This window comes from Saimiri boliviensis, chromosome 11 (genome assembly GCF_048565385.1).
Source record: "Saimiri boliviensis isolate mSaiBol1 chromosome 11, mSaiBol1.pri, whole genome shotgun sequence".
Lineage (NCBI taxonomy): Eukaryota > Metazoa > Chordata > Mammalia > Primates > Cebidae > Saimiri > Saimiri boliviensis.
In genome coordinates, this window is record NC_133459.1 from 39,599,877 (window position 1) to 39,625,063 (window position 25,187).

Sequence of the window (25,187 nt, forward strand, 5' to 3'; positions counted from 1 at the left end):
AAAACACTCATCACTCAAGGCTCCGTTCATCACATCAAATGTCACCACTTCCCTGAAGCCTGAACTGACCCCAACCCCAACTATTAATAGCTAACTGCTCCCTCCTCTGGGTGTGCCTGGTCGGCGGGTCTATTGTCCTGGCTGTACAATCTTCCCCTAGAACTGTTTTCTAGAACTCATCACAGTCTTCCTTGTAGTAAGATTAGTTTATTTCCAGGCCTGTCACCCACCTCCCCCCACCTGGACTGTGATTCCACGAGAACATGTATCAGGTTGACACAGGGCCTGGAAAAAAACCAGCGCCAATTTGTAGAGTAATTGCCGTCACTTACTGAGAACTGCACAGGTGTCTGGCACTGTGCTAAAGGCAGCATAACCAGCCGAGGAGACAAGGACCATCTCCCTCTAGGAAACAGCCTCAGAAATCTGAACGGATGGTGTCTTGGGCAAGGGAGAAAGCCAGGGTCAAAGCTACGCTGTCTGAACTCGGTGCCACCCAGCTCCTCTCTGGCAGAGCACCAAGCTCCCCCCACCCTAAGAGCTGGGAAGTCCAGTTACCCCACCCCCAGTGGCAGCCTCTGTCCTCCAGGTTGTGACATAACAATTGCACAATCCACAAGATATTTTTGAAAGAAACTGTCAGTTTCCCGTCCTGGGCACTGCGGCCCCCAATGCCATCCAGTGTCTTCAGCAGACTTGGGACTTTGGAAGCTAAGTATAGTCAGGACTCGGGATGACAAGGAAATGAAAACGGCAAGACTGTAAAGTGACCCAGTTTTATTTTGGTTTTGGAGGCCAGATAGGGCACTGCTCCACGGGTTCAGGCTGCACACACTCCCACTCCTTGAGGTGGGAGGCCCAGCAATCGCAGGGCCCAGGCAGCAGGATGGGAGCTCAGGAGATGGTGGCTCTGGGGACCTGATCCCCAGGAGAGAGGGGACAGCAGGCAGAGGCGTGCAATGGCTCAGATGGAGGGGAGACGGAGGCGAGGGATAGAGGACACGATCCAAGAACCGGAGTCCGAAAGCTGAAGCTGGTCCAGTGTCCTTCACTTTACCGCCGAGGCTGGAGTCAGAGAAGTGAAGCCAAACTGTCCTCCCGCAGCAGGCAGGACCTGGAGGGACGCCAGGGTCCCAGCTCGGCGCTGGGCCCCGCGCACACAGCCGCCGCCTCCACCGTCGCGGAGAGTGCACGCGGGGCGCAGTCGCTGGGTGGGGGGTCTGGCGGGCAGTCGGGCCCCTTCTCCTCTCGGGGACGCCGGGCCGGCGCCGGCTGCGCTCAGCAGCTTACGGAGCCGGCGGGCGGCGCGGATCCCAAGTCCCAGAAGCAGTCGAACTCGCTCTGGCCCAGGGAGAGCTCTGGCAGCTCGCGCACGCGGTGCAGCCCGAGCTCCAGCTCCAGCGACGTCAGCGCCTCCTCGTCGATGAGTTCGGCGTCCATGCCGCCCAGGGCGTACGCGGGCGGCGGCAGGGCCGCGGCGCTGGGCGCCGGCTGCAGGGCCGGGGGGCCTCCCGGGGCGCTGGGGGGCGCGGCCGCGCGGCCGGGGCACAGCGTCGCCACAGGCTGCTGGTGCGCGCTGCCCGCGACCGGCGGAGGCACTGCCGAAAAGGGCTGGAAGGAGGACGGCGGCCCGAAGGCCCCGTACGCCAGGGCCCCGGGTTGTGGGGGCGGCGGCCCCAGCAGAGGCCCCAGCGGAGGCCCCCGCGGCCTCAGCCCGCTGTCCAGGCCCGGGCCCGCATACGGCGGTAGAGTCCGGAGCGCATGAGGACCGTGGGCAGTCGCGGCGGACGGCGGCTTCTGCACCAGGCGGTAGCCCTCGGCGAGCATCAGGTGGTCGGCCATGGCGGCGGGCCGGCTGCCTGCGGGGACAGCACGCGGTGGTCAGCGCCGGCTCCCCCGGCCCGGGCCAGCGGTTCCTCTGCGGCGGGAGACCCGGGCACTGTGCGGTCCCCGCAGCTCGGCTGGGCGGAGGAAAACCGAACCCGACTCCTGCCCCGGCCCAGCCCACTCCTGCGCACCCGGCGGTCACAGCTCCGAGTCGCAAAGACACGCACGAGGTAGCGCGCCGAAACCACCGCGCCGCGTCCCCGGGCTCGGCGTACTCTTATAATCAGAGGCGGGGCTTCCCCGCCCTCAGACGCTCATTGGCTGGGCGAGACGCTTCTGGGCGGGCGGCGTGCACCCGCTTCTAGGATTTGGCCCCGCCCCTGCTGGATCCCCGCCCCCGCCCCAGGCACTGAGCACCGCCCCGGGGCGGGGTGTTAGGCACCTCGAGAGGGATTCGGTGTGGCCCTCTGGGCTTCGAGGCTTGGCTGGGGTCGAGCTTGTACTGACCAGAAGGTGGGGTGGGCGGGCCAGAGGTTTAGGCGCCCCAAGAGCTTCAGGATGTCAGGCCCACACAACCTGTTAATTTTCCAGATAGAGACCGAGGCTCAGTGGCGGAAGAGGCTTCCTGGTCTTGATCCAAGTGAGACTCGTAGCCTTTGTGATTGCACAGCTACACAGGGTGCATGCACCTTAGTGGTGCAGGGTCCTTGCGGGAGGTCAGCAGTCCATCTCCATAACCCCCAGGAGAGCCTGTTGCTTCCCTTCTCCTTCCCACCGCACCTTGTCTGTTGAAGCATGTACTGAGTTGTTATTAAAGTAATTTATGGGCATGTCTCCTGAAGGACTTGTTCATTTTCTTCTTCTCAGCACTTGGCCCAGAGCCTGGCCCAGAGCAGGCTTTTAGTAAAAGCTGAGTGAATGAACTTATGATGGAATGAATTGCAACTCTCAACTGAACCTCAGTTTCTTCATCTGTAAAAGGTGAAGGACAGCAGCACTCTCTCTTTGTGAGGGGTAAGTGAGGGCATGTGCATACAGTGCCCAGCACAGTGCCTGGCAGTGGTAGATGCTCAAAAGTGTCCCTCAGATGAATGAAAGGCTGTTTAAGTTCTGTCCCGAAGGGCCTTCCCTTGATAACAGCAATAATAACTTGGACTTTTAGAATGCTTTACATTCTACAAGTATTTTGTTGGGGGTAGGGCATGGATTATCAGCCCTATTTTGGTGATAAGGAGAGGCACACAAAGAGAGAGTGGCTGTCCCGAGGTCACAGGCAGCCAGAGTTAGCCTGTGAATGCCGTGTGTTTTCCAAGCCCTAGGGCAACTGGAGTCTTTCTCGTGGCCAGGAGACAGCCTCCCAGACCTTGCCCTCCACGAATTGACACACACACTCTCCCTTCTCTGATCTTCCTCCCCCCGTGGCGTCCTTGGGACTTCCTGGAACTTGAGTTTATCCAGTTGACGTAGAGGGGAGAGAGAGCCCTAGAGTGATAGTTCAGAGGCCCAAGGTCTTTTTTTTCCTCTTTCTTCTTATTTTTTTTTTTTTTAAATAGAGTCCGGGCAGCAGGGGGTGAGGAGGGTCTCAAGCTGATCTCAAATCCCTGGCCTCAAGTGATCCTGCCACCTCAGCCTTCCAAAGAGTTGGGATTACAGGCATGAGCCACTGCACCCAGCCAGAGGCCCAAGTTCTAATCATATCTCTGCCACCCATAGAGGTGTGACCTCCACTACCAACAGGCTGTGACTGGTGAGTGTTGAGCGGGGAGTGTCACTTGATTCCCCAGGGCCTCAGCTTTCTGTTCTGTGAAAGGGAGATGGTGATCTTTCCTGGTCAGCCTGAGAGCTTGTGGGAAGTGATAAATGACCATTGGTGTGGCCACATTTTTGCAAAGTGTAGAAGCTACACCCTGGAATTTATTCCCCTGAATCTTTCTCTACAGGTAAGGCTTCTCACAGAAATTCCTAAACCTGGCCATACCTCACTTAACTGGAGATGTGAGGGGTAAGGGGTGAGTGAGTGGGGGGTTTGAGAAAGAATCTCTGCCCCATCCTAACTTCCTGACACAGACTCTCTGAGGGTATTTTTAAATCATAAGAATCTGTATTTTCAAAAGGCACTCTGGGCTGGGCATGGTGGCTCACACCTGTAATCCCAGCACTTTGGGAGGTGGAAGTGAGAGGGATTGCTTGAGTCCAGGAATTCAAGACCAGCCTGGGAAACAGTGAGACCCTGTCCCTACAAAAAATTAAAAAATTAGTTGGGCATGGTGACGTGTACTTGTAGTCTGAGCTACCCAGGAGGCTGAAGTGGGAGGATTACCTTAGCCCTGGAGGGGGAGGCTGCAGTGAGCCATGATGGGGCCACTGCATTTCAGCCTGGGTGGCAGAGATCCTGTCTCAAAAAATGAACAAGTAGGCCAGGTAGGTGGCTCATGCTTGTAATCCCAGCACTTTGGGAGGCCGAGGCAAGCAGATCCCTTGAGCTTAGGAGTTTGAGACCTCTGTCTCTGCAAAAATAAAAAAATTAGCCGGGAGTGATGTGCACTTGTAGTCCCTGCTACTTGGGAGGTTGAGGTGGGAGAATCACTTGAGCCAGGGAAAGGGAAAGACAGAGAGAGGAAGGAAGGAAGGAAGGAAAGAAAGAGAAAGAAAGAAAAAGAAAGAAAGAAAGGGGAGAAAAAAGGAAAAATAGAATAGGAAAGATGCTGGATGCAGGGGTGGAAGGGAGCAGGTTATAGTATTGCAAAGGATGGCCAGCCTAAGCCCCATTGAGACCTCAGGGTTTGAGCAGAGACTTGAAAGAAATGGGGTGTCTGGAGCAAAAGTGGGCCGGGCGTGGTGGCTCATGCCTATAATCCCAGCACTTTGGGAGGCTGAAGTGGATGGATCACTTGATTCGAGGAGTTTGAGACCAGCCTGGCCAACATAGTGAAACCCTGTCACTACAAAAAATACAAAAATTAGCTGGGTGTGGTAGTACGCACCTGGCTCCTAGCTAATCAGGAGGCTGAGGCAGAAGAATCACCAGAACCCAGGAGGCAGAGGTTGCAGTGAGGCGAGATGGCATCACCGCACTCCAGCCTGGGTGACAAAGTGAGACTCTATTTAAAAAAAAAAAAAAAAGGCTGGGCACGGTGGCTCACACCTGCAATCCTAGCACTTTGGGAGGCCAAGGTGAGAGGATCACCTGAGGTCAGGAGTTTGAGACCAGCCTGACCAATAGACCAATATGGTGAAAACCCATCTCTACTAAAAACACAAAAATTAGCCGGATGTGGTGGTGTGCACCTGTAACCCCAGCTACTCGGGAGGCTGAGACAGGAGAATTGCTTGAATCCAGGTGGCAGAGTTTGCACTGAGCTGAGATCGCAGCATTGTATTCCAGCCTGGATGACAGAGTGAGACTCCGTATCATCAGAGGAACGCTGGAGCAGCACTTCTAAAACTGTAGCAACAAGTCCCAAAGTGTCAGCATTATCAGGGACCCCATTAGAAATACACATCTAGGGCCCCACTCCAGACACAAATTAGTTTCTATATCAGAAGTGGAGCTCAGCATCTGTGTTTTAGTAAGCCCTGCAAGGTGATTCTGGTTAAGGCCCCCTCTGAGTTAGGGGAAAGCCTTAGGCAGGAGTGAGCCACAGCCCTGAGGGAGTGTGGACAGAGCACAGTGGGGCTGGGAGGGTAGGAGGGTAGGAGGGAGGCCAACTGCATGGGGTCTTGCAAGGACTTTGGCAGAGGAGTGGCAGGATCTGGCTTTTGCTCTGAAAGCGTTGCTGTGGTTGGACCTCCTTTGTTTCTAGAGTTTCCATAAACGACTTCCTCCAGGCTCCTTGGATGCCCCAAGCACATTGTCTTCTCAAGACTCTTGCTGTGCCCTCTGCCTGGAATGCTCTTCCCTCAGGCAGCCACAAGACCTTCCCTGACCACCCTCTATCCTCTCTGTCTGCTTACTCTGTTTTATTTCTGTCCTTAGCACCTACCACCATATAGTCATGCACTGCATTACATTTGGATCAAGACAATGGTCCTGTAAGATTACAATGGAGCTGACAAATTCCTATCACCTAGTGACCTTGTAGCGATCCTAAAGTCATAACGCAACACATTATGTGTTTGTGGTGACGCTGGTGTAAACAAACCTACTACGCTGCCAGTCACATGAAAGTATAGCACAGGCCGGGCGCGGTGGCAAGCCTGGAATGCCAGCACTTCGAGAGGCTGAGGTGGGTGGATCACCTGAGGTCAGGAGACTGAGACCAGCCTGGCCAACATGGTGAAACCACGTCTCTACTAAATTGCAAAAATTAGCCGGGTGTGATGGTGGGCGCCTGTAATCCCAACTACTCTGGAGGCTGAGGCAGAAGAATCACTTGAACCCGGGAAGTGGAGATTGCAGTGGGCTGAGTTTGCACCACTGCATTCCAGCTTGGGTGATAGAGCTAGACTCTGTCTCAAAAAAAAAAAAAAATTGCACATACAATTATGTACAGTACATTTGATAAAGATGATAAACAACTATGTTTATGTATTTACAGTATGTTTTATTGTTATTTTAGAGTGTACTCCTTCTACTTAATAAAAAAAGTTAACTGTAAAGCAGCCTCAGGCAGGTCCTTTAGGAGGTACAGGTATTGTTCGACTTACGACCTATGCAACTTACAATCGTTCGACGTTACGACCACAATTGCTAGCCACGACTGCTCCGCGTCTGGCAGCGCAAACGTTGCCCAGCTGGGCGTGCGACAGTGCGGACCAGCTTCCCGCAGCGCTACCATCTCCGCGCGCACCATTCCAACTGTTATCCCAGACTCGGTACAGCAATTTGTGTTTTGTGTCTTGGATATTTTTCATCAAACCCCTCCCAAGATGTCTACCAAGAGGAAATTGTCTTTGTCTATGCCTCAGCCTGCCAAGAAGGAAAGAGAGGCCATCGATCTCGACAGGAAAATGAAGGATTGAACGGATGGTGCACGATGTGTTTCGTCTGTATCGTGAAATTTATGAAGAAAAAAAGAAACATACAATTCAGACAAAGCTCACCGTGTTTATGAAAAAACCAGCTCTGGTAACCCCAACTGCTGCCTCAGATGACGACATCAACGATCCGCAGCCAAGCACCAGCGGCCAATAAAATGTTTCGTACATGTTTATATATTTTGATATGTTTTGCAATTGGGAAAATGTTTCCTATGGTATTTTTTACACCTGTATTTTGTATTTTTGTATGCACCTGTAATTTTGTATGTTTTGCAAATATTAAACCAGTTGTACTGGTAATGCAGTGTTTTACTTAAACCTGACGAATGTAAAAATAAGAGACAAAATGGTGTAGAGATGATACAAATGGCATAAAATGAACAAAGAAAATTATGCTATATAACAATAATGAAAGAAAATTATGATAAAATATGACTTAAAGATTTTTATAACATCATTTCACAGTACTATACATATAGCCTACTCAACTTACGACCAAATCGTGTTATGACCGGTCTGTCGGAACCAATTGTGGTCATAAGTTGAGCACTAGCTGTATTGCAGAAGACACTGTTATCACAGGAGATGACAGCTGTGTGCATGTTATGGCCTCTGAAGACCTTCCAGTGGGCCAAGGTGTGGAGGTGGAAGACAGTGAGAGACAGTGAGGCTGATGATCCTGACCCTGGGTAGGTCCAGGCTAATGTGTATGTTTGTGTCTTAGTTTTTAACAACAAAAAAATTTTGAAAATAGAAAGAAACTTATAGGATAAAGATATAAAGAAATAAAATGGGCTAGGTGTGGTGGCTCATGCCAGTAATCCCAACACTTTAAGAGGCTGAGGCAGGAGGATCACTTGAGTCCAGGTGTTTGAAACTAGCCTGGGCAACATAGCAAGAACCTTGTATCTACCAATAACAAAAAAAATTAGTCGAATATGGTGGCATGCACCTGTAGTTTCAGCTACTTGGAAGGTTAAGGTGAGAGGTTCACCTGAGCCTAGGAGGTCGAGGCTGCAGTGAGCCATGATTGTGCCACAGCACTCCCGCCTGGGTGACAGAGTTAGAGTGAGACCCCGTCTTCGAAAAAAACAAAGAGAGCCGGTGGCTCATGTCTGTAGTCCCAGTACTTTGGGAAGCCCAGGTGGGCAGATCACCTGAGGTCAGGAGTTCAAGACCAGCCTGGCCAATATGATGAAACCTCGTCTCTACTGAAAATACAAAAAATTAGCCCGGCATGTTGGCACAAGCATGTAATCCCAGCCACTTGGAGGCTGAGACAGGAAAACTGCTTGAACTCAGGAGTCAGAGGTTGCAATAAGCCAAGATGGCGCCACTGCACTCTAGCCTGGTCAATGGGGCAAGATGCCTCAAAAAATAAATAGAAAGAAGGAAAAGCTGTACAATGTGTTTGTGTTTTAAGCTAAGTGCTATTACAAGAAAGTTTAAAAGTTTTAAAAAATATATAACGGGCCAGGCACGGTGGCTCATGCCTGTAACCCCAGCACTTTGGGATGCCGAGGCAGGTGGATCACGCGGTCAGGAATTTGAGACCAGCCTGGCCAATATGGTGAAACCCTGTCTCTACTAAAAATACAAAAATTAGCCGGGTGTGGTGGCACATGCCTGTAGTCCCAGCTACTCAGAAGACGGAGGCAGAAGAATCGCTTCCGGAAGGCAGAGGTTGAAGTGAGCCGAGATCATGCCACTGTACTCCAGCCTGGGCAACAGAGACTCCATCTCAAAAAAACTAAACAAAACAAAACAACAACAACAAAAACTATATGTTACGGTAAGCTAAGGTTAATTTATTATTAAAGCAATAAGTCCACTTTGGGAGGCCAAGGCGGGTGGATCACCTAAGGTTGGGAGTTTGAGACCAGCCTGACCAACATGGAGAAACCCCATCTCTACTAAAAATACAAAATTAGCCAAGTGGGGTGGAGGGTGCCTTTAATCCCAGCTACTCAGGAGATTGAGGCAGGAGAATTGCTTAAACTTGGGAAGCAGAGGTTGCAGTGAGTTGAGATTGCACTATTGCACACCAGCCTGGGCAACAAGAGCAAAACTCTGTCTTAAAAAGAAAGAAATATTTTTTATAAATTTAGTGTAGCTTATAAAGTCTGTAGTAGTGTACAGTAATGTCCTAGGCCTTCATGTTCACTCATCACTCACTCACTCACCCAGAGCAACCTCGAGTCCTGCAAGCTCCATTTGTGACAAGTGCCCTATATAGGTGTACCAGTTTCCTTGTTATCTTTTAGACCTTTTTTCTTCTTTTTTCTTTCGTTTGTTTTTCTTTTGAGTCACAGTCTCTCTCTGCTGCCCAGGCTGGAGAACAATGGCACAATCTCAGCTCACTTCAATCTCCACCTCCAGGGTTCAAGCGCTTCTTAAGCCTCAACCTCTTGAGTAGCTGGGATTACAGGTGCCTGCCATCATGACCAACTAATTTTTGTATTTTTTGTAGAGGCAGGGTTTCACCATGTTGGCCAGGCTGGTCTCAAACTCCTGGCCTCAAGTGATCCACCTGCCTTGGCCTCCCAAAGTGTTAGGATTACGGGAGTGAGCTACTGTGCCTGGCCTATACTGTATTTTATATCATATTTTTACTGTACCTTTTCTATGTTTAGGTACATGAATATTTACCATTGTGTTAGGGTTGCCCACGATGTTCAGCCCAGTAGCAAGTTGTACAGGTTTGTAGCCTAGGAGCAAAAGGTCATACCATCTAGCCTAGGTGCATAGTAGACTGTGCCATCTGGGTTTGTGAAGTACACTCCATGATGTTTGCACAATGATAAAATCACCTGACAACATGTTTCTCAGAACATATCCACATTGTTAAGTGACTCGTGACTGTATTTCAGAGAATGATTTGCCACCACTGGGTCAGCTCCCAGAGAAAACAGGCATTGATTGTTTTACTCTGCACAGTCTCCAAGGCATCAGAACAGTGCTGGACACATGGTAGGGACTTAGTATTTATTAAATGAATGCATTAGGCACAGAAAAACTTGCTATCCATGTGGCTCACGCCTATAATCCCAGCACTTTGGGAGGCCGAGGCAGGCAGATCATCAGGTCAGGAGTTCGAGACCAGCCTGACCAATATGGTGAAACCCTGTCTTTACTAAAAATATAAAAATTAGCCAGGCACGGTGGTGCGTGCCTGTAATCTCAGCTACTCAGGAGGCTGAGGCAGGAGAATTGCTTGAACCTGGGAGGCAGAGGTTGCAGTGAGCCAAGATGGCACCATTGCACTCCAGCCTGGGCCACAGAGAGAGACTCCGTCTCAAACAAACAAACAAACAAAAAAACTGACTACCCTTATAGTAAGTATCCTTATCCTTTGTGTTCTTATATTAGAGCAAAGACTTTCTGACAGAGAAGGAAAGTGAGATCCAGAAAGTGATTGGAATTGCTGAGGGGGGTATGTGGAGCATGTGTGAGTGGTGTGTGTGCGATGGAATCAGGAGTGGAAGCAACATTTGTAGCCCTTGGAGCAGAGCCTTTCACACTCACCTAAGCTGCTTTTAGCCTAAGCCACACCTTTACAAGCACGAGTAGACAGGACCACAGTAGTTCTTGGCCCAGGTGGGCATTGACCAGTGAAAGGCATTGGGCCCTGAGGTCCATTTTGTGCTGCTGGGTGCGGGTGCAGCCTTTCCTCTCCTTCCCTGTGTCCAATGCCCTTTCTGAGGACACACCGGAGGATCCACCCCAGGTGACTTCTATCTCCCTCAAGGACCTCGGGTTCTGGCTGGCGTGGACACTTGATTTGATACCTCTTGGGTTTTGCTCTTGCTGACTCCTGCATTTCCAGTACTCAGCAAGGGACGAGGCTCAGACAGGTCTCAGCAAATACTGTCTAGAAATGGGCTCAGGAGAGGGTGTGGGGAGGATCTCATTCTCGAACGTCTGAGCTGGTTTCTTGGTCCATAGCTGACCACGATTCCCGCCTCCCACCCCCACCCCAGCCAGCTTAGCAGACTTGTGCTCAAACCTGGTGGCTTCTCTGATGCTGAGGTCTGGGCTGACTGGCAGGCAGAGTTTGTCTCCTCTGCTGCTTTTTCTCTATGTTGCAGAGGAGGGGAGATATTTATACCACATCCCCCAAGGGCCTTGTCCTCAAAGAGACCCCAGCTGATGATCTGCACCATTGTGCCTGATGCTCAGCTGAGAAGAATGAAGTTACAGGTTGGATGCAGTGGCTCATGCCTGGAGTCCCAGCTACTGGAGAAGCTGGGGCGAGAGGATGACTTGAGCCCAGGAGTGAGCCATGATTACACCACTGCGCTCCAGCCTGGGCGACAAAGGGAGACCCAGTCTCAAAAAAAATAAAAAACAAATAAAAAAAGATGGCGGCTACAGCACCTGACTGTAACAAGAATAATATTAGTTAATATTTACTTAATATAGTATACCACACATGGGCTGGATGCTTTACAGATATTGTCTTATTTAATTCTCATAATAAACCTGTGAATAGTTACTACTATCATTCCCATTACACAGAGGAGGAAACTGGGACTCGGAATGGGAAGTGAACACAGGGCCACACAGCTAGCGATGGAGGACAGGCTTGTGGCAGCTCTGCTCGTTGCCTCTTAGAGGGCACTTTCTTTTCCCCTTTACCTGCATTGTACTCCTGCCCCAATAATATCAGCAGAAGAGAAAGGTAATATTTGAGCAAAGACTTGAAGGAGGTGAAGGAATTGGCCAAGCGGACATGGAGGTGAGTAGGAGAGCATTCTAGACAGAGGAAAGAGCCTTCCATAACTGCTTGGCCAATATTACCTTTCTCTTGTGCTGAGCACCCTATTTAATTGTAGTGGTTTTCAAATACGTCCACAAATTTTTTGAAACTTCTCCCTTAAATTCCCCTCTCCTTGAATGTAGGATAAACATAGTGATTCACTTCCAGCTAAGAGAATACAGAAGAAGTGATGGTGTCATTTCCAAGACTAGGTCATAAATGATAATATGGGTTCCTCCTTGCTCTCACTCTGGAATCACTTCCCCTGGGGAAAGTTAGCTGACATGTTGTGAGGACATGAGGACCCTCAAGCAGCCCTGTGGGAAGGCCCACATGACAAAGAACTGAGGCTTCTTGCCATTAGTCAGTGAGGAATTAAGGCCTTTTGCCAATGGCTGTATGTGTGAGCCCTCTTGGAAGCAGCTCCTCCAGCCCCAATCAAGCTTTCAGATGACTGCAACCCCAGCCAACATCTCGTTTGCAAACTCAGGAGAAACCCCGAGCCAGAATGACCTAGCTAAGCGACTCTTGGATTCCTGACCCACAGAAACTGACATACTAAGTGTATGTTGTTTTAAACCGCTCAGTGTTGGGGTAATTTGTTACACAGCAATAGTTCTCCCTTGGTATCCATGGGGGATTGGTTTTAGGACTCCCTATGGATACAAAAATCTTCATTTGCTCAAGTTCTCAATATAAAATGATGTGGTATTTGCATATAATCTATGCATTATCCTTTGGTATTCCTTAAATCATCTCTAGAGTACTTATATTGAATACATTGTAAATGTTATGTAAATAGCTGTTGTACTCTATTGCAGGTGTCCCCAGACTTTTTACACAGGGGGCCAGTTCACTGTCCCTCAGACCGTTGGAGGGCCGCCACATACTGTGCTCCTCTCACTGACCACCAATGAAACAGGTGCCCCTTCCTGAAGTGCGGCGGGGGGCCGGATAAATGGCCTCAGGGGGCCGCATGCGGCCTGCGGGCCATAGTTTGGGGACACCTACTCTATTGTTTAGGGAATAGTGACAAGAGGAAAAAGTCTGTACATGTTCAGTACAGATATAATTTTTTTTTTTGGACAGGGTTTTGCTCTGTCACCCAGGCTGAAGTGCAGTGGTATGACCACAGCTCACTGCAGCCTCAACCTTCCAGGCTCAAATGATCCTCCCACCTCAGGCTCCCAAGGAGTCAGGGCTACAGTCATGTACCACCATGCCTGGCTAATTCTTCTTTATTTTAGAGATGTGGTGTTACTATATTGCCCAGGCTGGTGTTGAACTCCTGGGCTCAAGGATCCTCCCAACTTGGCTTCCCAAAGTTCTGAGATTACAGGCATGAGCCACTGCCCCTGGCCTAGACACAATTTAAAACATTTTTTTTTTTCAACTCGAGATTGGTTGAATTCACAGATGCAAAACCCACAGGTACTGATTGACTGTGTATTAATATAGCAACCTGCCTCTGTTCCATCCCCCAAATGGGCCTTACCTTGCTATATTTTCTATTTTTTTTCTCAGCATTTATCATTGACTAACACACTGAGTAACTTTTTGTTTTGTTTTGTTTTAGAGGCAGAGTCTCACTGTGTTGCCCAGGCTGGAATGCAGTGGCACAGTAGCAGCTCACCGCAGTCTTGACCTCCTGGGCTCAAGCAGTCTTCCAGCCTCGGCCTCCCAAAGCACTAGGATTATAGGCATGAGCCACGGTGCTTTGCTCCATTCCACATTTTAATGCTTAGAGAACCTACAACCAGATTCTATTGATTCTAAGATACAAAAATCTTTTTTCGCACTTTAACTTTTCCAACATAAGAATCTTTTAGGCCAGGCATTGTGGCTCATGCCTATAATCCCAGTATTTGGGGAGGCCCAGGTGAGTGGATTATTTTAGCTCAGGAGTTGGAGAACAGCCTGGGCAACATGGAGAAATGCTGTCTCTACAAAAAATTTAAAAATTAGCTGGGCATGGTGGTGTCCGCCTGTAGTCAACAGCTACTTGAGAGGCTGTGGTGGGAGGATGGCTTAAGCCCAGGAGGTGGAGGTTGTAGTGAGATGAGATCATGCCACTGCACTCCAGCCTGGGCAACAGAGCCAGATCCTGTTTCGGAAAAAAAAAAAAAAGAATCTTTTAAAATTGATAAGACCTCATATTAATGAAATACAGTATGAATCAGGCACTGGTGAAACAGGTGAAGTTCCCTGCTAGTGTGGAGTCGACATTCTGATGGTTGAGAGATAAGCAATTAAACATAATAAAGAAGTAAATTAGGCTGGGCCTGGTGAATCACACTTGTAATCCCAGTGCTTTGAGAGGCCAAGGCAGGAGGATTGCTTGTGTCCAGAAGGTTGAAGCTATGGTGAGCCATGATTGTGCCACTGCTCTCCAGACTGGATGACAGAGCAAGACTCTGTCTCAGGGAAAAAAAAAAAATGTAGAGTGACAGGTGTTGATTTTGTTTAGGGTATCAATGTGCCCAGACCAAAATCAGACACATTCCTGGACAATGAGGTATGAGCAGAAAAGGCTGGGTGGGACTTCCCGGAAAGGTCTTTAAAAACAAATGGAATTGGCCGGGCATGGTGGTTCACACCTGCAATCCCAGCGCTTTGGGAAGCTGAGGCAGGTGGATCAAGAGGTCGGGAGTTCAAGACCAGCCTGGCCAACATGGTGAAATCCCATCTCTATTAAAAATACAAAAATTAGCTGGGCATGGTGACAGGCACCTGTAATCCCAGATACTCAGGAGACTGAGGCAGGAGAATTGCTTGGACCCAGGAGGTGGAGGTTGCAGTGAGCTAAGACCATGCCACTGCACGCCAGCCTGGGTAACAGAGTGAGACTCTGTCTCCAAAAAAACAAAAACAAAAACAAAAACAAAAAAAAAAAAACAAGGAATTATCTACAATGAGTAAACTCACAGAGACAGAATGCAGACTGGTGGTTATCATGTGTTAGAAGAAGGGAGAATGGGGAGCAACTGCTTAATGCCTACAAGGGCACCTTTAGGGGTGATAAAAATGTCTGAAGACTGGGCACAGTGGCTCACCCCTGTAATCCCAGCACTTTGGGAGGCTGAGGCAGGTGGATCACTAGGTCAGGAGTTCAAGACCAGACTGGCCAACATGGTGAAACCCATCTCTACTAAAAAATACAAAAATTAGCCAGGCATGGTGGCTCGTGCCTGCAATCTCAGCTACTTGGGAGGCTGAGGTAGAATTGCTTGAACTGGGACCTGGGAGGCGGAGGTTGCAGTGAACCAAGATTGTGCCACTGAACTCCAGCCTGGGTTACAGAGCAAGACTCCATCTCAAAAAAAAAAAAAAAAAAGAAAAGAAAAAAAAGTTTGGGAACTAGATAGAGTTGGTGGTTGCACAAACATGGTGAATGTAATAAGTGCCACTGAATTGTTCATTTTTAAATAGTTAATTTTATATTACATTGATTTCCTCTCAATTGAAGGGAAAAACCAACAGATGGTTTCAGCCAGCACTCACTTTTTGTGCTTTGCCTTTCCTCTTTTTCTGCCAGGGATGAGGATGTGATGCCTGGAAGACAGCAGCCATTTTTTCAGCATAAGCAAATAATTATAGTAACAATAACAGCTAACGCCTATAGAGCACTTAATATAAAGCCAGGTACTATTCTAAGCTCTTTATCTACATTGACTTATTTAATATTTAAACCAACCCTGTAAGGAAGATACTGTTATTCCCATGTTACAAATGAGAACAAAGGTACAGAGAAGAAAATTGATGGCCCATGCCAAGGAAGGCAGAGTGAAATCTAGTTGAAGGCTGAACCCTCCATGCACCATGGAAACTCTGTAGCAGCCCTGGATACCTACCTTGGTCTTCTTAACTATTTGAGAAAAACACTCCCTATTTAATTAAGCCATTTTAGTTAGGTTTCTGTTCCACACACTCTGAGATTGAAAGCCAGGTATGTCTGACATCCATGCAAGTGTGCCTAACCACTCTGCTCTCCTAGCCTGCAAGAAATGGTCAAGTGCTTGGGGGCTCTCTGATCCCAGTAGATGGTGGCCCTCTTGAAGGTGGAGCGGGGTCTTCCTCCACTGTGAAGTCCCCTCGTTGAGCACAGGTCCTGGTCCAGCTGGAGCAGTGCAGTGTGGTGATGGGATTAGCAGTTCGGACCCAGAGAAGGGGCTCAGAGTGCAGTGAGGGAGACATTCCCTGCTGTAAAACAGACATCAATGATGAAGTGAGCCCAGAGGCAGGGGAACTTCATGATGGTCAGGATCTGGACAGATGAAGAAGACAGGAAATGGGCTTTCCAAACAAAGAGCACAGCTTTTGAGGGAAAGCACCAAAGTGTGAATGTACAGAGTGGCGTTTAGGAAGTACCAATAGCTGGGTGAGGCCGGAAAAATGGGCATGGATGTCGAGAGAGGGAGAAATCAGTTCTGAAGGGTGAAGACTCAGAACTCAGGACTTAGAACATTGAAAATCATCTGTGCAGAGCTTTCTGTGTCTTACTGCAACCCCAGGAGAAACAGCAAGAGGTGTTTCTCCCATTTTACAGAAAGGAATTGATTTTCAGAGAGGCTTGATTTGGTTAATGTTGCCTCGTTAGCAAGTGGCAAGAGTGGGACTTGGACTGGGGTCTTTTAACCTCATGCCCCACACTTGCCTGCTTGAGCAAGTGGTGGTGGGCCTGCCTCTGTGGGTAGGGAGGGACTGCAGAAGTGTTCTGAGCAGGAAAGGGATGCTCCTTCTATAGGAACTTTCTCTTTTGCTAGTGGATTTGAGGTGACTTTCTGGGGCACGGAGGCAAACTCATTCATTTGTTCATTCATTCATTCATTCATTCATTCATAAGAACACTTGCTGAGCTCCTTCTGTGCACCAGACACTCCGTGATATCATGGAGCTTACAATTTAGTGACAAGAGAGACAAGAACTCAGTAGAAAAAAACCCCGAACAATTACAAACTGTCAAGGGCTAGGAAGAAAACAAGCAAGGTGATGTGAACTTATGTTAGAAAGAGGGGTCAGGGATGGCCTCCTTGACAGGTGACAGACAATAGGTTGAACTGATGGGGAGGAGGAGCCAACTCTGCCAAGAACAGAAGGAACGTGTTCAGGAAGAAAGCAGTGTGTGCAAATGCTCGGGTAGGAAAAGCTGGTAGGTTTGAAGAATGGAATAAAGGCCCTGAGGGTGGAGGGTGGTGAGCTGAGCATTGACCATCAGGCAGGTAGGCAAGGGTCAGATCATCAGGGCACTGAGATGCCAAGTTACGAGTGTGGGTTGTGTCTCGGGTGGGATGGTAAGCCACTAGAGCCAGAAGGTCAGCCTGCATGTCCCAGCAGGACCAAAACCCTGTGACCCTGTGGAAGAGGGAGAGTAGGGAAGGCAGGAGGGGCTCAACCAGCTGCAGTGTAACCTCATGTAAAGGAGGCAGGGGCATTAAGTTCTAAAATCAGCAGGTAAAGCAAAAGTCACATGAAGTCCTTAGGAATTCAGTAAAGAGGCTGGGTGCGGTGGCTCATGCCTATAATCCCAGCACTTTGGTAGGCTGAAGTGGGTGGATCACTTGAGGTCAGGAGTTCGAGACCTGGCAAACACAGAGAAACCCTATTTCTACTAAACACATACACACACACACACACACACACACACACAGACAGACAGACACAAAATTAGCCTAATGTAGTGGTGTGTGCCTGTAGTCCCAGCTACTTGGGAGGCTGAGGCTGAGGCAGGAGAATTGCTTGAACCCAGGGGATGGAGGCTGCAGTGAGCCAAGATCATGCCACTGGGTGAGAGAGCAAGATTCTGTCTCAAAAAAGCAAAAATTCAGTGAGGAGCTTATTACAATTTTTTGAGTTCAATCCTTATAGTAATAGGTATGTTTTCACATACTCTACATAGTTATATGCAGTATATGAAAAAGCATGTATTTACACTATATAAAAAGTGTATAATTTAATATTGCTTTTTTTTTTGAGACAGGGTCTTTTTCTGTCACCCAGGCTGGAGTAATGGCACAATCACATGCCATGGCACAAGTTGCAACCTTGAACTTCTGGGCTCAAGCCATCCTCCCACCTCAGCCTCTGGAGTAGCTGGGACTACAGGCATGCACCACCACACCTAGCTTTTCTTTATTCCTTTCTTTTTCTTTCCCTTTCTTTTTCTTTTCCTTCCTTCCTTCCTTCCTTCCTTCCTTCCTTCTTTCCTTTCTTTGTTTCTTCTTTCTTTCTTTTCTTTCTCTCTTTCTTTTTTCTTCTTTCTTTTTCTTTTTTTTATAGTAGAGATGAGGTCTTGCCTTGTTGTCCAAGCTGATATCAAATTCCTGAGCTCAAGCAATCTTCCTGCCTTGGCCCCCAATGTTGTGTTTAAACACGTAAAAGAGAGAAAAGCGAGTTGGCTTGTACCTATAAAGTTGTTTGTGTGGATTACAGTGTAAGTACACTGAGACTCCCCAGAATGGGTGCTGTTCCTGCCCTGTTCAGATCCCCTTTCCCAGCTGCCATGATGTAGCCTACCAACAATCACAACTGCCCCTTCTCTTGAGAATTGTCTTCAGCCTAATAGAAGCATCCCATCTCCCTGACCTTAGTCCTTGCCAGTCCTGGGGACAGACTGGTGAGGGGTATAAAAGACTGGTCCCCTGGCCTCAGTGTGAGACTGACTCTGTGGAGTAATTGACTGGGACCTGTTCATCTCTCCTCCTTCCTCCTTCCTCTTTCCCTCTCTTTTCAAAATTATTATTGTTAGATACAGTATTTCACTATATTGACAAGGCTGGTTTGGAACTCCTGACCTCAAGCAATTTTCCTGATTCGGCCTCCCAAAGTGCTGGGATTACAGGCATGAGCCACTGAACCTGTCCAGATGATGACCTTGACCTCTGATTGCCATGTAACTGGGACTCAGAGACCTTCTTGCACATCTGTGGGAAGGGGAGTATGCTCTGAACTGCATTTCCTCACCAGCGTCACCCATTCCTTAAGAGTCAGGCTGATAAACGAGTCAATGCTGAGCCCAAACCAGGCAGGATTAATCATTTCCTCCTCCACACTGCTGTGGCTGCATCCTGTGTCTGAGTCATTTCCTCATCCCTAGTAGTTAACATGATGCCCAGTACAAAATAGGTATGGGGAATATTTACTGAATAAATGTCACTGAACATGATGCTATTGGATGTTGGGTCTACTCAGTCCATTTGGCCACATTTTAAGCAGCATGAGGGTAGATTTTTTGTTTTTTGTTTTTGAGGCGCCATGCAAATAGGTAGAGCCAAATTTTACTCTTTGGGGTGGGAAGGGCAGGATGGTACAGTGCAAGAGCATGAGCTCTGCAGACACTCAGGAATCCTGTGCTTGAATTCTAACTCTGTCCCTCTGGGTCTTGAAATTTTAGACAAATTATTTCTCTTGGAATCTCAGTTTCCACATTTGTAAAATAGGGATGATATTAACAACAGCTATGTGACAGGCGATTAGGAGGATTAAATGCAATAATGCACCTAAAATTTCCATCACTGGCCTAACACAAAGTAGGAACTCAGTAAATATTAATTTTCTCTCCTCTGTATTTCCCATAGGACCTAGAACATGGCAGATAGTAAATGTTAGGTCACCTTCAGGCCACCCTGGACCATCCAACTCTGGCTAAGCCATCAGCTGACTACAACTACATGAATAAGCCCAGGATATATGAGCAGAAGAATCACCCAGCTGAGCCCAGCCAACCTGCAGCATATAGTATCATGAGCCAATAAACAATTCCTGCTCAAGCCCTAATCCCTAAGCCCTAACAATTTGAGGTCAGCAAACACTGTTGCAAACAATGACATTTTAAGAAGAGCTGGGATAGAGCTGGTATTTAGGAGCAACTGAAACAAGGACTCTCTTGTCCTGTCTCATGTCTTTTTTTCTTTTTTTTCTGCACATTAGCTTCCTTCTCTTTCATAGCACATTGATTTTCTTCATGATGCAGAGAAAAAGATTGAGTTTTATAGCTTGTGTCTTCAAGATAATGGAGAAAAACTGATTCATTTCTCTGCATCTCAGATCTAAAAATCCCTGGGAAAAGACTCATTGGCCCAGCTTAGGTCAAGCATCCCTAGACCAATCAACTGGTGATGGGCTGGGGAGGGCACTTCATCACAACACACACACTAGATGATATATGAGCAAAACTGTATCCCAAGCACTGTTTTAAGGCTTAACAAGTATTAACTGACTTCATCCTCATAATACAACAATCCCATCAGAGCTATTATTGTCTCTGCTTTGAAGTGAGGAAACCAAAAACAAGCCAGAGAGGTGAAGTAACTTGCCCAAGACTACACAGCTAAAAAGAGATGCAGCCAGGACTTACACCACAGCTGTCTGACTCCAGAACCCAGCCACTTAATGACCACAATGGTCTGCCTCTCATATCGAGTTCCTGGGGGGTTCCAAAGGATTGAGGGTGGGCAGAATGGAGGCACTCCAGTGAAATATCTGGAATGCTAACCCAGAGAACAGAAGTCTCTGGGGGCCCTTAGTCACACTGTCTTCAGTCCTCTAAACGTCTCTCACTAGGCCATGGCAGTGGAAGGTTCTGGATGACCTCAGAAAACAAATCTAGGATCAGTGGGTGGACACCACTGGAAAGAGAGTTTCGATTCAATGGTTGGAATTTCTTCAGAGTCAGGGATGTTAGTACTCAAGGTCACACAGCAAGCAACTGGCTGAACTGGGATTTAAACTTATGTTTGAAGGAGTGCTAAGGCTTTCCTATTAACCACTGTGCCCCATCTTCATTTTCTTCTCAAAATGAGGAAAAGAATATTGGTGGAGGTGGGGCAGGGAGACACAGGGAGACACGTCTACCCACATTTCATTAAAGGCCTGCTGTTTCCCAGCAGACGGAGGCTGCCATGTGATCATCTCCACTTACTCAGTGGGTTTGCCCTGCCCCCTTGGCTGGTGTGTAAATTCCCTGGGGGGAGAGTCATGTGCCCTCTTAAATGCCCAGCCTAGCACTGTTCTGGCTGGGGCCTATGGAATGGGGTAGCTAGGAGGACGCTTCCTGCAGTTCCTCAGCTTCCTCCCAGCATGGCTTAGACTTTGGGGGCAGGGTTGGGCCAGGCAGGAAGGGGCAGCTGGGGGTTTCCTCTGGGTGCGACAGCCTGGCTCTTGCCGGGCTGGAAGCCAAGACTGGGAAGGAATTTCCCAGTCCTGTCTGAATTCTGTTTTCTCTTTTTATTTTTTTTAGAGACGGTCTCCCTCTGTCACCCAGGCTGGAGTGCAGTAACATAGTCATAGCTCACTGTAACTTCGAATTTTGGGCTCAAGTGATCCTCTCCCCTTAGTCCCAAGAGTGACTGGGACTAGAGGAGAGAGCCCTCATGCCCCACTAATTTTTCTTTTTCTTTCTTTCTTTTTTTTTTTTTTATAGCGATGAGGGTCTCACTTTCTTGACCAGGCTGGACTCAAACTCCTGGCCTCAAGTAATACCCCCACCATAGCCTCCCAAAGCACTAGGTTTAGAGACAGACCTGAGCCACTGTGCCTGGCCTGAATTCTGTTTTCTTTGTGGAAGGAGGGAGAATAGCATGAGAAGATGGGTCCTGTTCCTTACCTTCCCAGCAACTAGCCTTAAGGCAGAAGAGGAGAATTGGGGTAGTCTTTATTTGGGAGGAGGACCTTCTTATAAGGGTTTGCTGCTTCTCTCCTATGAAGAGAATGATACTCTCACACCCCTAAAGCTAATAGGTGCCCAGGGAATTCTTGGCTTACTTGGGTGACAGTGCTGTGAAACAGAGATATAAATGTGGGCCAAGTGCAGTGGCTCATGCTTGTAATCATCCTAACACTTTCCCATGCAGAAGCAGGCAGATCTTAAGCCCAGGAGTTCGAGACCAGCCTAGACAATATGGCGGAATCCTGTCCCTACTAAAAAAAAACAAAACAAACAAACAAAAATTAGCCAGGCATGGTGATACATGCCTGTCATCCCAGCTACTTGAGTGACTGAGGCATGAGAATTGTTTGAACCTGGGAGGTAGAGGTGACACCATTGCACTACAGCCTGGGCTCTGTCTCAAAAAGAAATGTATATACATATATATATATATATATATATATATATATATATACACACACACACACACACAAACATGAGTCACATATGAAATTGGAAATGTTCTAGTAGCCACACTTAAAAAAGTAAAAAGAAACACCTGAAGTTAATTTTAGTTACAAATTTTATTTAACCCAATAGGTCCAAAATAATATCATTTCAACCTGTAATTAATATAAAATTATTAATGAGACATTTCACAGTTTTTGTACTGGATCTTTGAAAATTGATGTGTATTTTTTACTTAAATCATAATTTATTTAATTTTTTTTTTGAGGCGGAGTTTCATTCCTGTTGCCCAGACTGGAGTACAGTGGCATGATCTTGGCTCACTGCAACCTCCGCCTCCCGGGTTCAAGTGATTCTCCTGCCTCAACCTCCCAAGTAGCTGGGAGTATAGGCATGTGCTACCATGCCTGGCTAATTTTGTGTTTTTTTTAGTAAAGATAGGGTTTCACCATGTTGCCCAGGCTGGTCTCCAACACCTGACCTCAGGTGATCTGCCCACCTTGGCCTCCCAAAGTGCTGGGATTACAGGCATGAGCCATCTTACTCGGCCATACACCACGATTTTGATTAGCCACCTGTCAGCAGCTCAATTCATGGCTATCATGTTGGACAGAACAATTTCAGGCCATAGATTCTGGAAACGAAGATCCAGAAATCTCAGCATTTCTGGATCCTAAGATTGCCTCTGGGAGGACTTTACAGTCATCTGGTCAAGTCTCTCACACACAAGGAAATAACTTTCCTCAAGGAGACCCACTGCTCCTAGCAAAGTTGATGTCCTTGAATGTGCATCCCAGTCGGAAACTCCCCCATTCTGGCTGCCTCCTGCCAATGGAGATGGGCTGCTGACAGCCAGCCTCAAGATGTAAAACAGGGGGGAAGAGGTGAGACAGGAAGACACTGGAAGAATATAGAAAGGACCCTATTCTGGCGGACTTCCTCTCCTCTCACCTTTTCTCTTTCTGGAGGGATTGTCACAGCCTGGGCACAGAGCGGGAAGGAATTCTTTTGTTAACTTCCCAAACTGGAACGGAGACTCAGGCCCTCCACTTCCCTTCCGATTCTCATCTCTCCATATTCATGGCAGCCAGCAATGAGCTAGACTCTGCAAGCTACAAAGAGGTGGAGGCCCTGGAGAGGACACACTTTGGTCAGAACCCATGGGGGAAGGAACAGTTAATTCTGCCTGGGAACCCAGGGCAGGCCTCCCTGCCGGAGGATGTCTGAACAGAAGGAGCCGTGGAATAGTGGGTGGCAGCGGTAGGGAATGCTGAGGAGGGTTGGTGGTGATGAGGGATGGCAGGTGAAGGGAAAGAGCAACCAGGAAGAGGGTGACAATTCAAGGAAGGGGCAGCATGAGGGAGCTGGTCTCCTAATTTCCCATGGGCCATGGTCACTGCTGCTCTTTCTCCTGCCCCAAGTTGCCTTGACTTTCCATATAAGAAAGGGAAATGAGATTTCTTTTTTCTTTTTTTTAAACAGAGACAAGGTCTCCCTTTGTTGTGCCGGCTGGTGATGAACTCCCAGCTTCAAGAGATCCTCCTGCCTCTGCCTCCCAGAATGCTGGGATTATAGGCTTGGACCACTGGGCCTGGCCAGAGATTCTATTTTTTAAAATCTGCCTGCTGGCCAGGGGAGGTGGATTGTACTCTAGCCCTGGCAACAGTGTGAGGTTCCGTCGCAAAAAAAAAAAAAAAAAAAAAAAAAAAAAAAAAAAAAAATCTTCTTCAGCTGAGTTCCTAAAAAGACCAGCACATGGTGGGTAGCTGATGAAAGCTTGTTAGTGAATGGAGGAGAAGGCAGAGAACAAATGAAGAGGCCTATCAGGCTGAGGCCAGGCCAGCTGGGGCACAGAGTGCGGGACAGGTGGAGGGGCAGGAAGGGGACTGGTGTGTCCTGAGCATCTGGTTTGTTTCCTCATCTTCAGAATCTCATTCACTCGCCCAATAGTGAGAGGTAGGTGGCATTGTGCTCCCATTCTACAGATGAGGAAAATGAGGCTCAGAGACGTTCAGTGACTATCTGGGGTTAAGGCTTCTTCTGTATGATTTCGAAAGCCCATCTTTCTAGGTGCTTTCTGGCATGTCCTCACCTGGCTATTGCCAAGAACTCAGCAGTGAGCAAGTCCTTGGCAGGCACCTGCGCCTTTGGGGAGGGAAGACCGTATCCCTGGGAATTCCTGGTGAAGCAAAGGGTTCCTGGAAAGGCCTTCTGAAGCAGAAGGTCACTACCAGGCTTGGTGATCACCCAGCCACATCCCCCTCCAACCCCAGGTAAGGATGGGAGGCAGCTCCAAGAGGTAAAGTGGCTTGCTCACAGAGGGAGTGGGTGGCTGGAGGTGGGATTGACTACCCTGCCTCTGGGCACTGACTCACGGCGGTCGCTGTGGGAAAGCCACTGCCCATCTTCCAGCCTTAGCTTTCCCAGCCAGGCAATGGGTAGGATTGCTTTACCAAATCTGCCTGGGCCTGGAGCCAAGGGACTGGAGCACATTGCCAGGGTACCTCACCTTCTCCCTGCCCCCAGTGCCAGCAGCTTGCATGGGGCACCCCTCCTGTGGGCAGGACCTTTCCAGTTTCCAGAGGGACCAGGCCAGCCTCAGACTCAAATCCCCATTACCTGGCACAGACAGGGTGACCCACCATCCTAGTGTGCTGAGGACTGTCTCAGTTTCAGCATGCCAATTCCTGCGTCCTGGGAACTCCTCAGTCCTGGACAAACCTGGATGGTTGGTCTCCCCAGACCGGCACCAATTCATAGTTGGCCCTCAAGAAATGTTCTAAGTAGGCCAGGTGTGGTGGCTCATGCCTGTAATCCTAGCACTTTGGGAGGCTGAATTGGGAGGATTGCTTGAGCCTAGGAGTTTGAGCCCAGGAGTTTGAGACCAGCCTGGGCAACATAGGGAGACCCTGTCTCTACAAAAAATAAAAAGATTAGCTAGGTATGGTAGTGCATGACTGTAGTCCCAGCTATTCAGGAGGCTGAGCTGGGAGGATCACTTGAACCTGGGATGTTGAGTCTTCAGCAAGCCATGATTATGCCACTGCACTCCAACCTGGGCGACAGACTGACTCTGACTCCAAAAAAAAAAAAAAAAAAAAAAAAGGAAAAGACATGTTCCAAGTAAATGAAGGAAATCAGTGAACTAAATATCAACAAATGGGCAACACTGCTGTGAGGGAAACAGAAGAAGGATTGCTGATCTCATTTTGTAGCTGAGGAACTGAGGCCTGGAGAGTTTAAAAGTTCAGGCTACCCATCTCTATCTCATGCCTTTCCTCCACATCAGATCTCCTCAAAACTGTTCCCTGAGAATTTTGAGCTGGTCCCTGGGGTGAGAAGCAGCTGGGCCATAGAGAAGGCATTCAGTGGCTCTGTGCCTAAGTTTAAGCTGGAAGGGACACCCAGAGATGGGGAAGAGAGGGGGCTGCTCTATTTCAATTGCACAGTGAGGAGCCTGGGTGGCCCTGCCTGGCCAGGTGGGTACAAACCTGATTTCAGCCATTGCTA

The 25,187-nt window shown here is 48.4% G+C and overlaps 1 protein-coding gene across 1 annotated transcript; it reads right to left on the reverse strand.

Annotated features, from left to right (window-relative positions):
• Nucleotides 1-1,201: 1,201 nt before the first annotated feature.
• Nucleotides 1,202-2,072, reverse strand: CITED4 (Cbp/p300 interacting transactivator with Glu/Asp rich carboxy-terminal domain 4). The gene is made up of 2 exons (XM_039474061.2): nucleotides 2,019-2,072; nucleotides 1,202-1,859 (listed from the first exon to the last, which is right to left on the reverse strand). The coding sequence occupies exon 2, from the start codon at nucleotides 1,840-1,842 to the stop codon at nucleotides 1,279-1,281; it is 564 nt and encodes a 187-aa protein (XP_039329995.2). The 5' UTR covers nucleotides 1,843-1,859; nucleotides 2,019-2,072; the 3' UTR covers nucleotides 1,202-1,278.
• Between the last annotated feature and the right edge of the window lie 23,115 nt (nucleotides 2,073-25,187).

Coding starts and splice junctions, on each gene's coding strand:
- CITED4 (XM_039474061.2), bottom strand. CDS start 1,842: ATGGCCGACCACCTGATGCTCGCCGAGGGCTACCGCCTGGTGCAGAAG.